This window comes from Mytilus galloprovincialis, unplaced genomic scaffold (assembly GCF_965363235.1).
Source record: "Mytilus galloprovincialis unplaced genomic scaffold, xbMytGall1.hap1.1 HAP1_SCAFFOLD_195, whole genome shotgun sequence".
NCBI classification, from domain to species: domain Eukaryota; kingdom Metazoa; phylum Mollusca; class Bivalvia; order Mytilida; family Mytilidae; genus Mytilus; species Mytilus galloprovincialis.
In genome coordinates this window covers 9404-24463 of record NW_027468120.1, presented here as the reverse complement: position 1 = coordinate 24463, position 15060 = coordinate 9404, and the positions used below count along the sequence as shown (strand labels likewise).

Genomic DNA, 15060 nt, shown 5'->3' with positions numbered 1-15060 from the left:
TAATTGGTGCTTTTGATTTTTCTACCCTATATACTGACCACTTTGCCTCATAGTCTTATTAAGAAAAAATCACACACCTCATTAAGTGGGCATTTAGAAAAAGTCAGAATGCGAATATATATATTCAAACTCTTTTAGGTCATTTTTAGTAGTAACAAACACAAGAACTATGTGAATTGAATACCATAACAGTGCTTGAATTTTTACTAGATATCATTTTCGTCTCTTTGACATATTCCTCATTTCCATTCTATTTTATTACACACTATTTAAATTACAAGCATGTGTGAGTTTCTATAACTGTATAAAAATACATGCTGAAAAAAAAGTATTTTATAACAAATAAACAGCTACGCCATGAGCGCATGATACGCCCGTCGTCCTTCTTGAAATATTCGATAACTTCTTTATGTCATATCAGATATTTATAAAAATTAAAAGGGAGCTTCAGTCAATATATATAAACAATACACCAAAGTTTCATGCGATCTTCTGAATTTTTTTTTGGAGTTATTGACCGAAAACTGGAAAATACCACCTTTTTTAATGAATAAAACCCCTTAACTCAATAACATAAAGCCTAAAATTAATGAAAATAGAAAGGGCGCGTACAACAATAGCTATAAACAATTCAGCAAAGTTTCACCAGAACTGCTGAAAACGTTTTTGTGTTAATGTTCGAAAACTGGAAAAATCCCCCCCTTTTTAATTAACAAAACCCCTTAACTCGGAAATATAAAATCTAAAATTTATAAAAATTGAAAGGGAGCTCATGTCAATAGATAGTAACAATTCACCAAAATCCCTTGCAAAATTGTGGAAGGATTTTTGAGATATTATCAGAAAAAAGAAAAAAACACCATTTTTATTGAATAAAACCCCATTACTCAGAAACTTAAAATCTGAAATTTATGAAATACGAAGGGGAGCTCACGTCAATAGATATAAACAATTTCCAAAAGTTTTATGCAAATTGGTTAAAGTGTGTTGGAGTTAATATTCGACATGTTGACGACAGACGGACAACAGTATCCCATGATACGTCCTGTAAACGAGCGTATAAAATATATTGAGTAGTAAGCACTTTCTAGATACATAATTTTAAAAACATGTTCATAGAAAATGGAATTCATTACAAAGGATTATATATTATATATAAGGATCAACAAGAAAAACTGGATTTGTCAAGGTCCCGACTTATTTTAATATTTCATTTACTGTTATCTGTTTTTGTCCATTTTAATTCCTTGTTATCTGTTATAAGCCAAATCAATTTGCTGTTTTGCTGTTATTGGGACCCCCTTGCCCCCCTCATATTCGTAACATAAGTGCGTCACTGTTTATGGTCTTCTGTGATGTCTGTCGTTGATGGAAGATGTTAGTTGTTGATCTGCAGCTTGCTTATAATATTATATTGTGTAGACTATATTATATTATTTGTTTGTGCGCTTCTCTGTAATGATGGTTCATGCGTGTGTTTGTACTGCGTTTCTGTCACACAGTTATGTCATTTAAGCGATGTTTTTATGCCCCACCTACGATAGTAGAGGGGCATTATGTTTTCTGGTCTGTGTCTCCGTTCGTCTGTGCGTCCGTTCGTCCCGCTTCAGGTTAAATTTTTTGGTGAAGGTAGTTTTTGTTGAAGTTGAAGTTCAATCAATTTGAATCTTAGTAATCATGTTCTCTATGGTATGATCTTTCTAATTAAAAGCCAAATTAAAGTATTGACCCCAATTTCACGATCCACTGAAAAAGAAAAAGATAGTGCAAAGCTCAGGTTAAATTTTTGGTTAAAGTTTTTGTTCAAGGTAGTTTTTGATGAAGTTGAAGTCCAATCAACTTGAAACTTAGTACACATGTTCCCTATGGTATGATCTTTCTAGTTTTAATGCCAAATTATCCCAATTTCACGGTCCACTGAAGATGTAAAGTGATAGTGCGAGTGGGGCATCCGTGTACTATGGACACATTCTTGTTTAAGATTGCTATATAAGCGGGAGGTTTTGTAAGCCATAAAACCAGGTTCAACCAACCATTTTCTCTCAAATATGTCCTGTACCAAGTCAGGAACATGACAGTTGTTATCAATTATCGATTTGTGACTTTTGAACAGCGGTATACCTCTGTTGCCTTCATCCCTCATATACAGAAAGACGCCATGTGGCATAATTGGAGTATACAGAAACATCCTCACTATTTGCAGATTTGTTTGTTGCTGTTGTTATACTATGAAAGGTGTCATCATGTGTTGACGTCTCTACCACTTGCAAAACGACTCTTATTGATTATTTATCCTGTAAATGTATAAGTTTATTATACCTAACCAATAGTACATAATAATTGTCGACACAACTTAGTTAAACAGCAATGTATGTAGAGCAAGCGTGAAATTATATATGTGAAACATTTCGAAATTTGAGAATTAAGACAAAAGGACTAATATTCTAAAAGGTTTTGTCAATTACTACTGAACTAATACAGAAAAACGTTCAAATAACTGAAATAACGAATGAAAAAGAAAATAAAAAATAAGAAGAAAAGGGGGAAGTAAAAAAAATGTGTACAGTCTGCCAGTACCTATGAAACCAATCACGTCATGAAATGTTTTTTTAATTACAAGTCAAACAGGTAAAATTATCTCATAATGTGATATTTCTTTCTGCAAGTTTTTGAACTTTTTCTTTTTCCATTAGTTGCTCGACCCGACCCCTTTGAATGGTCTACATCTGGTTGGGTACTTATAAAACTCTGGGTTTCATATAATTTATTAAAGAAAAACAAAATTGGAACCGAAAAAGTCAAAATGAACCCCCTTTTTTAAATTGCTGCTTGCATGGACTCCGTTGGATTGTTGTCTCATGCATTGCGTATCATTCCATTTCTTCCTAATATCGCCACGTACCAGCGTCACTGGTGGGTATTTTGTTGATCAAATGTGCGCCTTGCGTACACAATTATTGGCGCTTGATGTCTTTAGCAGTAGTTTTACAACCACTACGATGCCACTGCTAAAAGGTTTTTTCCTCACCAAGGGTACCAATAGTCCAGTAGAGTGTAATCCTCACCTGTGTTGAGATTATTGGTATTGCCATGTTTGTAAATTTACGTTTTGTGAAACTTTGAATGGTCGAAGTAAATATTCTTATTTTCTATAAACTCAGGAATGGAGAGCTTTATTTGACAAAACCTTTGGAAAATTTGACTTTTTTATCTGAACCTGAATGGTGTGGATTTTTTTGTAGACGCAACGCGTGTCTGGCTTACACAATCAATTAAGTGCCTTTGATGAGTTTCTTGTATGCATATGTAATTTGCAGAAATACCCTAAACTAAAAATAGCAACACAATGTGTTGTTTCCAGGTATTGATCTTCCACGAAAGAGAAGGACGTTCATTGATAAAGCGAGAACAGTGGAAAGACACCAGATTATTAGTTGTAATAACAAACGCATAATAATCACCATGCAGTCAATATCCAGTTATAGAAAAGGTATTTTTTAAACTTTTCTCTCTATCGATATTTCCTCGGATATTTCGACTTTTATAAATTGACTATCACAAAATGTATCAAAAAGAAAGATTTAAATTAGATTTGATACACATTGAAATACGCTATTCATATCAATGGAGTTAATAAAATCTTAAAATTTAATTCTGATGAATTATTTTCAGTAAGACTTACTGAAATCAAGTAACAATACTTGATTTTATATTATTTTTTTTAAAATGAAAATCCCCACACCTAAAAATAGATCTACAGTAATATCTTTGTTTACTTAACAACTGTATTATATATCATAACCGAGCTGGCTAACTTCCTTGACAGTCACATGATCGTAAACCCAGATAACAATTTGACAATACGTTCACAAGGATTTCGTGGCAGTTTCATTACTAACGGATAATTATGACACAAATAAGAAAAGGTAAATTTTATTCCATCGATTTAGTTTTAAGCTCAAACATTTTAAATATCTAAAATGGTATTCATTTATGTCCTAAAACTTGTTCTTCGTCACTCTCTGGCAAGTTAACTAGGTCAATTCGGTGAATAGAATTCATTTTGGATTAATAAATGTACATGCTTAACTTTTTCAACTTTTCCACGAAAAATAAATTTGAAGTTTGGGTATTTTCTTTTGTTGGAAGAAAAGATCAGAATATATTTTTTTTAAATGCTATATTATATGTTGTATTTTGACACAGGATATTTTTTTATTTAAATGAAATGGTCTACTTACTCTTTTGTGATGTTTGATCTAGTTGAATTCACATTCTTTATAGTTGTTTAAACTCAAGTATGATTTACAATTTAGGAATGACGAATATTTAAACTTTAGTTGTAACTTTATCTAGCTTACCGATCAAAGCATGTCTTTACTATTAATCAGGATAGAAAAGTAAACAACTTTATACTAGCTAGTACTCGCAAGAACTTGCAATTGAAAAAAAAAAGAATGCAGCAATGATTTTAAACTTCAGTTAATAAAACATAACACGAAAAATGACCTCCAAACGGAAGGTCATTAAATAGGTAATATCAATACTGTTATCTTTTTGTTTGAAATCAACGTTCAACCAGTATCTGTCTAGATAAGACAACTAAACAGGGCAAACGGACATGATATGAAATCAAATCGAAATATGGACAAGAATTGTTAAAAAAGAGTTTAAGACATTCAAACATATCTGAAACAATAATGATTTTCTTACTTAACAGATCGATTTTTAATTTTTGAATTACATATCTACAACAAACACTTGACCTGACAATTAAACGTGTGAGTCAATTTTAATGAATTGTGTATGTTAATCTACCATGATGTAAAAATCGCATACTTAGATTTATTTCCTGGATTTTGGCAGATAATATCAGGGAATATGCTGATTTTGAAAATATAGAACTTTTCACAAATAACATGCGATATATACCCTCAAATACTAAAATTAATCCATATCAAAAATGTTATTTAAAACAATGATAAGTAATCAAATTATTCCCCAAAAATCCCAGTATTTCAGTGGGTGTTAGTTTTGACAGATGGCTAAAAATAGGTGTCACTTTTAATTTACATAATTTACTTGTTGGTTGCGATCAATTTTCAAAGTAAAATAATCTGAATTCCAATTTGAACTCTTTCATTGTGTCCCTTTTGTCTTTTTGCTATTTTTTTTTTCATGCATATATACGCTTAATTCTTATCTGATGAGTCAAGTCCTTTCAACAGATTAGTACTAAAGTTGATCTGCGTTATAACTTCTAAAAAAAATCTATTTTTGACGACTTACAACACAATGACGTTACTCTGATTTCGAAGTCACTTTGAATTGGTTGTTTTTCGTGTTCTTTTTTATTTTGTGATTAGTCAGCACTTCGGTGTTGACACGAATATCAATTGTATGGTCATTTTATAAATTTCCTGTTTGCAAAATATGAATTCTTGTAAATACTAAGGATTTTCTTATCCAAGGCATGTATTACCTTACAAGTATTAGACACAACTTTTTTTGGAATTTCGGATCATCAATGCTTTCTAACTTTATACTTGTTTGGTTTTATTACTATTTTGATCTGCGACTCACTAATGAGTCTCCTGTAGACGACACGCGCGTCTTGCTTATTAAATTATAAGCGTGGAGTGGTACCTTTGATAACTATTAGCATCTCGAAATGTACTATTGTATTGTTTATTTGTGTATTTCTATATCCTGAATGTTCTTGCATTTATTTGTACTGTAGTCCTGTCAATTAATCTTGTCATTTTAGTGTTATATTTAACATTGCCAAAAAAGCGCGAGGTTTCGCTAGCTACAACACTGACATTTCATCCATTAATTGATAGTTTAAACATATTTTATTTGTTTAAATACAAATTGGATATGACACAAGTCAAACAGACTTATGAAGTCTTCTCCATTTAACATTTATAGCAATATAATACAAAAATATATGTATGAGCATGCATGTATAGAATGGTATATCTATTTAGTATATATATATATATAAATATGGATCAAAAGACGGAAAATTGAAGAAAAAAGAAAATAATAATAATCCAGAATTAAAAATTAATTGTTTATTGATCTTAACCGGGAAGGTCCATAAGAACGAAAATAAAGTCGATAGTTAAAATATCACATACAGAAAATTCATTCTCTTGTCTTGAAATTTTCTAATTCCAGTAAAAATATCAACCCATCATTTGGGGACAACTGCAATCTAAGATGCCAAAAACAATCCCAAATTAACTCTGTTCGTTATACAGACATCACTTAGCAAGAAGCATTTATTCCCGGCCCTTTATTCCCCTTTTAATCAAGTTATATTCTTTTTTAATTAAATTAAAGTCTGTCTAATATAAATGTATCTTCATTTATTTTCATATTTCAGACGTGTTAACGTTTATGCCATTAACGTGTACATGGGCTCGTGAACTGATGGAGAATGTAGAAAAAACTTGTCTTTCAAAGGGTCCACTTAGGGGTTGGATTCCCATGAAAATGCATATAGTTGACAACCCTGATCTTGAAGAGGCATTTGAAGATAGAAAAGCAGCTCTTAGAAAAATGGTAAATCAACTTTAATATCATTTGATTATATTATCATCTATATTAAAAAGAGTGTATTAAAATTATGAAATGGTGAAAATCTTTGTTAATGATATGTATAGAATGAACAAGTATGACGATGTATTTAGTACTAACATGATAAAAATGTTTTAGACGAATCAGAACTTACAATTGTTATAAAAGCGAAAAAAAATGCAAATAGTCTAATGCCGTTTTGATTACACAGACATGTGAAATCGGATAAGCCTGTAATTGTCCTGTAATATTGAGAAAACATTAATGTCAAATATTCTTTATTTGCTCTATTTTGTTTAAGGGAAGAACTGACGATGAGTTGAAAGAGGAGTTCGGTTTTTTAGCTGAGTCATGGAGATCTGTTGTGAGCATGTGTAAATATGGTGTCCGATGCTCAGAGAAAAAGACAAATATATTGGGTGACACGCGTGCTGGACTTCATTTGAACAGAAACTACGATATGCTCCTTCGATTTATGACTTTCAGGAACTTCATAACTGCCAGATGCATTGTCGTACTGAGGGTAAATTGTTTACATTATGCAATTTATGATTATGTGAATATGTATATAACGAAGTGTGACGTATTTACTTCAATACAATGATTATTACTTTTTAAGTCTATTAGATAACCATTACCAAAAAAAATATATATGCCCTTCAACTTTGTATAAGCATTCGGATTTCCATATATTTTTAGCGTCGAACATAACGAGAAAATTAATTGTTAAAATGCGCATCATTTGCGGTAACATTTGTACCATTTAATATTGAAATGGACAAATTGTTTCTTATAAAAGTTTGAAAACTAATAAATTATCACTCTTATTTTCGGTTTTCTCTCCTATATTTCCTTTTTTTAAGATAATTATAAACTAGCTAAAATATGTACTTGCTTTTGAAATTGAAGGAAATTCAGTATTGAAATATTAAGCATGTACAAATAATTTCTATTATTTACGCACACATTGATCAAAACCAAAATTTGACGTTAGTTCAATGTCCATGTATTATTTATTAACAACGAAATGTTCTTTTGTTTACAGGTGATTCCAGGGAGGGTAAAAAAGGTTATGCCTAGGTTCAAAGGAAGAACACTCCTGCATCCGTCAAAACACTACGATTCACACACGTCGATGATACAACCTGACCCAAACATAACTATATGTGAAGGACTTGCACATAATTTTGTGAGTAACTACTCTTCATAGTCGAATTGGTTCTGATATATAATTTAAAATGTCAATATGAAAATAAGATGTGGTATGATGGTCAATCATGGTTATTTTTAGTTTTATTGTTATCTTATTTCTTGTTTCTTGTTTCTTTAGTAAATCGATTTTTCCCTCAAGTAATGTTTCCTCGGATATACGGGTTAAAATAGTAATCTTAATAATTCAGTAAGAGAATCGATAGCAAGTTGATCTTAAGAAAAAAAAAGAATAATAAACAGGATGATTCAAGACTGTGTTAAAACAAAAAAAATAAAACGTATCGGCAACGAGATTATTGCATTAAATTAATTACTTACATGTTAACTTCGAATCGAAACATTCTATTATACTTGGCACATAAGCATGTCATAATAGACAACTATAGATTACATAACCAGCATTTAACTAGTTTTCGTTTATGCAAGTAACAGCTCAAAGAAGAAATCGTAGAAGTTTTTTTAAACCATGACATTTTCAGTATATTTTCAACTTATCTTTTGCCTCTATCTTAAGTGTTTATTTTTTCTAATCTTTTCAGATTTATATATACCAACTGGATGAGAAGTCAAAACTACCTCTGATGCATCCTCGCCAAGCTGTACCTTATGCAGTTATACAATTGAGGCAGCCATATCGTGTAACAGTAAATCGTCCATTCCTGTCGTTCCGTGATAGATTTCTTGCGCAGATGAAACACAAGGAAGCATCAAATGGTAACAAGAGTTATAGAACTTATATAAAAAGACGTCATTTAAAAGGGACTGAAAGGAAAAGAAGCAGAAGTCGGAGTCGTAAAAGTGATGAACGTAACAGGAAAAATGAATACTCTGATAGTTCACAGGAAACTGACAATTCTACTAAAAGAAGAACACGAAGAAATGAAATGCCTAAGCTTAAGCCCGTAAGAAAACGGTCGAACACACCTACAAAACGATCTTCCTCTGAAAAAGATCAACCTGCAAATGCTGAAACTGATAAATCTTGTATAGAAACAAAACTTCAGAAAATCGAGGAAGAGATAAAACTACGTCAGTCAAAATTGACAGTGTTACGACATATTAAATCAAATCATGACCTTGAGAAAAATGAAAACGATGCTGTTAAAGAAGAGTTACCAACGACTGATACTTATTCGTCCTCCTTGACAGAATCCACTGGTTGTGATATAGAATTTGCACCCAAAATCAGTTGTGTTTATTCTACATCTAGCATCGACAATATTGACATGGTCGATCCTGCCATAATTAGGGAATTAAGTAGTGGTGCTTCAACACCTACATTAGATGAACCTGGGGACCAAGGCGCTACGCAGTCTGAGAATGTTGCTCTCGGAAAAGATTTAGATATGACAGACAATTCAGATAAACAAAAACAAATCGCCTGTCCTGTTACTGCTGAGTCTGGGATAAGCACACAGAGAGAAAACATTGACAACTGTAAATCAACAATTGATGCAACAAATGACAAATTTGATGGCAAAAATGAATCTAAAACCCATAATGTGGAGGAAACAGATAACGCATTGCAAACAGAAAAGACAATTGTAAAGGAGGAGCATGAAATGGAAAGTTCAAAACAGGATGATAGTAATAACGTTGAGGAATGTGTTAAACATGAAAGTGAAGAACAAATTGAAGGTTCGTCAACTGATAAAAACTTTGACATTAAAACATTATTCAGAGAAGCAATTTACAAAATGGATCCCTCTGATTTGTACGAACTATTAACAGAAAAATTAGCTGGTGATGAAGAAGAACATTCAGATGAAGGATTACAACAACAAAATACAACAGAGAGCAACAATAAAGTTGAAAATGAACACAGTGGTGATGTTGTAGGTCTGGACTTATCATGTAAATCTAAATGTAATGTTCAAGACAACAAAGTAGATGTGAAAGAAAATGTTGCAAACAATAACAGTTGTAATACAGATTTTGAAAGTAAAACACCTGAAATAAAGGAATCACACATGTCTTGTGCCGTCAGTGCTGTAGAAGATCATAGTTATTCTGCACCAAAGGAGTCTTGCATTGCAGGTTTGGACAATCTTGATATATTAGCAAGAGTAGCATCAGAGTTGCAAGCGGCTAAAGTAGTAGATTGTAAAACTAAAACTAAAAGTAAAGCGATAACATCTGCCATAAACATCTTGAATGAAAACAAACAGGAGCAGGAATACATCTTCGACGCTGAAAAATTCAATCCGAATATAAAGGGAGAACCAGTTGTTTCTTTAAGAAAGTTAGATTATAGTAAAACACATGACATCAAGCAACATGTAAAAGAAAATGAAAAGAAAACTTCTGGTATTTCTTCCTCCATAAAGGAGAATTCATTGTTGAGTGTAAAAATTGAACCAATTGAAAATGAAACTGTTAGCCTCGAAACAGGTCGTAGTAATGCCAAATCAAATCAGGCTACAAATAAACGAAAAAATGATAAGAAATTGAGCGGGTTAGAAAAAGAATTGTCCTCTCTCATGTCTTCAAGCATATCCCCAGTTATAGCTTCTACCAAACGCAAAACAGCTAATTCGGTAGCAGCTGCCTTTGCTGCTTCAGAGCAACCTCCTTTACAAACAAAAAACATAAATGTAAAGACCTCCAAACATCACAAAATCATTAAACAGGACGACACAAAAACAAAGGAAGAAAATGAACCTTCCACAAAATCCCCGAAAGAAACAAATATCCAACCCGCATCAACCCATGATAAGATCTCAGGAAACCAAGAGCCAAAGTTTACCTGCCGAGAAAATCTTTTCGAAAAGTTTGCATCTTCTGATGCAATAGAAAAAAGTTTTGATAAGGAAACGGATGCTCCTAATGAATTGTCTCCACCAAAGGTACAAAACACAAATGTTGAAACACAAGAAAAGACATCACAAGAAATCGCAAAGACAGTTATTAAGCAAGAGCCAGGTGTATCTGATGTGTTACCATCAAAATCACTATCTTCAACGTCTGTTGCTAAAGTATCGTCCGACAAAGCAAAGGGAAGTCATAAACCTGGTGATCATCTTTTGATAAAAAAATTAATGTCACCAACTTCTGATTTGGATGAATCTATTATTGATCTTATGAATAAACAAGTAACTGAGAGTATGATGCAGTCAGACTTGTTTCTGAACGGGCTATCTGTGAATGTGAAGCAAGAACCGGTTAGTCCAAAACAGGAATTTAGTTCAGATGAACACAAGTCAGTTTCAAAAATAGAAAGCTGTAACACCAATAAACCATCTGATGAATCAAGAACTCATGACAAAAGCAAACCAACAGAATTAGATCTGCCTCAATCCATTGTAGTTATTAAGAAAGAGCCGCTTAGCCCTGTTGCAGAATCGTTTTCTGAAAATGATAAAAATACGGAGGAAAATCAACAAAAAAATGAGAATACAGACTCCAATGTTTTTAATCAATCAGAAAATCTGCCAATAAGCACAGTAGAATCAAAGGAAATCACTACCGAAATCGATAAAACACTTAAGGACCTGGAACAAGTTATAGGTTTATTTTCAAACAGGGTACGAAGCAACTCAGGAGATGCGGACAAAGATAATTGTTCATCAGATAAAATTGGTGAAAAGGCAATGAAGTCTAGTGAAAAAGATATAAAAATGAAAAAGTTGAAAATTCTTTCGGACAGTACACCAGATGATACCAGCGGAAAAAGTATAAAGGAAAGTGTAGAAAAAGGTACAGACCACCACATCAATGGTAAACAGAATGAACTTAAATCTACCGACTTATCCGAAGAGTATGTTACGGCCAATACTGGTGACAAAACTATTGAGGAACACATGCCTATTCAGGTTATAACTGGAAATTTCCCGCCAAAGAAACCTACTGCAATTAGCATAACTTCAAATTCAATAACATTGACTGAGACGGAAACTACAAATACTAAATCTACAAACAGTTTATCGAAAACAGCTGAATCATATCCACAAAAGTCTCCAGTTTCATTGACTAAACAGAATATTGATAAAATACAAAATAAACATATGTCAAAAAAGCAAAGCAGCAAAACTGATGATACATCAAGGGCTACACGTGTTCTCAATGCAGCGTATAATGAAGTTACTTCGACCGAAGCATCAGGTGTCGTCAAACGGATAAAAAAGGAACCAGTTACAGAAGATGAATATTATGGTATCACTTCGCAAAATCTCATCGAACCAGCAAAAAAGAAAACTGGTAAATTTAAGTCGACTGTTTCTGAAAAGCAAGTAAAACGAAAAGTATCAGAATCGACATACAGTTCAGATTCATCTCCTTATAGGGATTCAACAAAAGTACACAATCAAAATCGGACTCACAAACATAGAACACCAACAAGGAGTGAGAAAGGTAAGGATATAAGTAAACAACACACAAACTCGGGCTTAAATCAATTGGAAGCAATACGTACTCATTATTCAGCATCGACAAATAATGATAACCAAGATAATAAGAAAGCACTTCATTTGAACAGTACTGATGGATTATCAAAGTCAAAAATACGTGAACGCAGATCTAGGTCTAGGAGCTCTGAAAGTAGCTGTTCATCTTCCACTAACAGCCCAGTGGGAAACTTCAGGACATATATTGGTAAAAACTATTCAAATTTTTCACGTTATAATGCAAACAGTCCAAAACAATTTCAGTCAATTGATAACAGAACCTGGTTTGTCAAAAGCAAATGGGATAATAAAGACGGTAAACGGTCAAACAACTCTACAAACAATCAGTATAGCTTTGGTTCACCATCTAGGAAAAGTTATGACAACAACGCTAGGTTGAACGCTAACCCTTCTAGGAATAGCCAATCACAGCATCGTATAGGAAATCATTCATACAATACACCAAACTCGACCAATCAAAATCAAAGAAAAGGTTACATCGGTGGACGTATACATAATCAAAATACGTTCTATTCTTCCAGTCATAATAATCAGGTAAAGGCAGCAAATTCCAATTCAACATCTTATGGTTCATCTATAAGTAATAGTCAGATTGAGATAAACGATAGGAGCAAGAACTTGAGTTCTTATCCTAGGGTGACTATTAAACGAGAAAGAAGTAACTCATTAGATAGAAGTGAAACAACAGAGTATAAAAGACTCCGTAGTATTTCTCCCGATCATGACAAAAGATACGACAGGAAAAGACAGAGAAGTGATTCACGCGACAGAACATTGTTATCTACGTACAAAAAGTATAAAACTGACGACCGTGACCGTAAATCGTTTTTCAGAAAAAGTAGAATTCGTAGTAGGTCACGTGACAGAGACAGTAGTAGTTCTAGTGATCGTAGTTTACCCTCGAAGAATCGGGTAACTTCTTATCGCAGTGCCTCACCAAAGAATAGGACGAGCTCTAACCGTAGTTTGTCACCTAAGAACAGAGCAAATTCGTACCTTACCACCCTGTCCCCAAAAGATCGTTTAAATTCGTATCAACATGCTAACAATGCAAGGTATGATTCATATCGCCAAACATCTCCAAAGCGTCACGCAAGTGGTCTGATCAGTGATGTTAGTTGTCGAGAATATCCCTCAAGCACGTCAGGTAGTAAGGAACCCAAAGAATCAGATATCAATAATACATTATCAAAGGCAATGTCAACTTTGTTGAAGAAGATAATTTTTGATGATAAAAGTAATGATAACAGCAAAGAGGGCAGAATGGCAGAAATGGTTCTAGACATGGTAAAAGCGCGAGTGACTGAAGACAAAATTAATCCCGGTGACAAACTTGGTAATCACACACAGCCAATATTACAAGAACCACATAAATCAGCAAACGAAGTAAAAAGAACATATTCTAGTAATACAAATACCTCAACAAGAACACAAGGAGAATCTACGTTTGAACGACCTAGGACTTCAAGATTTTCGTCGGTAAACAGACCGACATACAGTATGGTAAACAAACCTGCCTGCAACAGTTACAACCGATCAACTTACAGTTCAACATACAACAATCAGTATAAAACAAGATATAATCCAAGCATGAGATCACGTGGTTTCTCTAGTAAAAGGGGATTCATTTCTTCTTCAAGGCCTTGGTCAAATACAACATCAACTTTTAATAGCAGACCTTTTGATTCAAGGTCAAATTTTAGAGGCAGAGGATATAATAGGCCCATACACCGGGGTACCTACCAAAATGTGTCCTCACGGGGTAGTTCAAAATTTACAGAAAAGGAAAGTAGGTCGACTAGAGACCGAAAAGATAATCTTTCTAGAGACGTGAAGACTGATCGTTCTAGAAATAGGAAAGACTTCCATTCTAGAGACAGTCGATCGACTTCAAAGTAGATACATGTGACAATGCTGATGTTTGATCTCATTACTCTTGACTTTGTAGTGGATATTGGTTCAAAACCTGATGTCTAGTTTTGTAAACAAAATGTAAATACAGATTGTTTCATTCATCCTTAGATTCAAATGTATTGATATACTGATATCAGGTGTAAATGTGGACTGGTGATATTACAATGTATTGAAACCAAAGAGTTAATGATTAACAAAAAATGCAAAGCAGATGGTGTTATTGTGTTGGAATTGTGACTGGAATCATTTCTGAAAACAAGAAAATGCAAATCAATAATTAGTGAATTGACATTTTGAAAGTTACAGCACAAGTTAATTGTTGTGTTATTTCCTTCGATCACATAGTTTTTTACCAAAGAAATTGAAGTTTGATACAGTAAGAAAATTCTATTATTGATATAACATAAGTTTTTGTAATTATTTATTTCTCAGTTGATACTAATTATGTACATTGAAATTTAAGTGTGATATTTTTTTGCAACTTTAATATGATTTTAATTAATATAATAGAGTTTAAATTTATTTTATCATTTTCCTGTTTTAATCTATTTGTAGCTAATATTATTTTTTACTCTACACGGGGATATTGTTGAGTATCTTTTTGACATGTCTTATAATCTTCCAAAGAAATATAAATGTCAGGTATAACGTGTTTTGTTTTCTTCTTTAAATAAAGGCAACAGTAGTATACCGCTGTTCAAAACTCATAAATACATTGATAAAAAACAAAATTGGGGTAACAAACTAAAACTGAGGGAAACGCATTAAATATAAGAGGAGAACAACGACACAACATTAAAATATAACACACACAGAAACGGACTAAGTAACTAAACTGTAGATTGTTTTTGCATTTGTTCATAAAGTATATTTTTTGCTATTTGTTGATACATAATGTCAATTCAGTTTTCAATCTATTTCATTCTCTCGACTTGTACGCATTTAG

At 32.9% G+C, this 15060-nt stretch overlaps 1 protein-coding gene across 1 annotated transcript; it reads left to right on the top strand.

Annotated features, from left to right (window-relative positions):
* The first annotated feature begins 3338 nt into the window (after window positions 1–3338).
* LOC143060949 (uncharacterized) lies at window positions 3339–14762 on the top strand. Its single transcript, XM_076233656.1, has 5 exons — window positions 3339–3490; window positions 6392–6570; window positions 6887–7108; window positions 7631–7774; window positions 8337–14762. The coding sequence occupies exons 1-5, from the start codon at window positions 3463–3465 to the stop codon at window positions 14097–14099; spliced, it is 6336 nt and encodes a 2111-aa protein (XP_076089771.1). The 5' UTR covers window positions 3339–3462; the 3' UTR covers window positions 14100–14762.
* The last annotated feature ends 298 nt before the right edge of the window (window positions 14763–15060 follow it).

Coding starts and splice junctions, on each gene's coding strand:
- LOC143060949 (XM_076233656.1), top strand. CDS start 3,463: ATGCAGTCAATATCCAGTTATAGAAAAG. Junction 7,109..7,630: donor GATGCATTGTCGTACTGAGG/GTAAATTGTTTA, acceptor TTTTGTTTACAG/GTGATTCCAGGGAGGGTAAA. Junction 7,775..8,336: donor AAGGACTTGCACATAATTTT/GTGAGTAACTAC, acceptor TAATCTTTTCAG/ATTTATATATACCAACTGGA.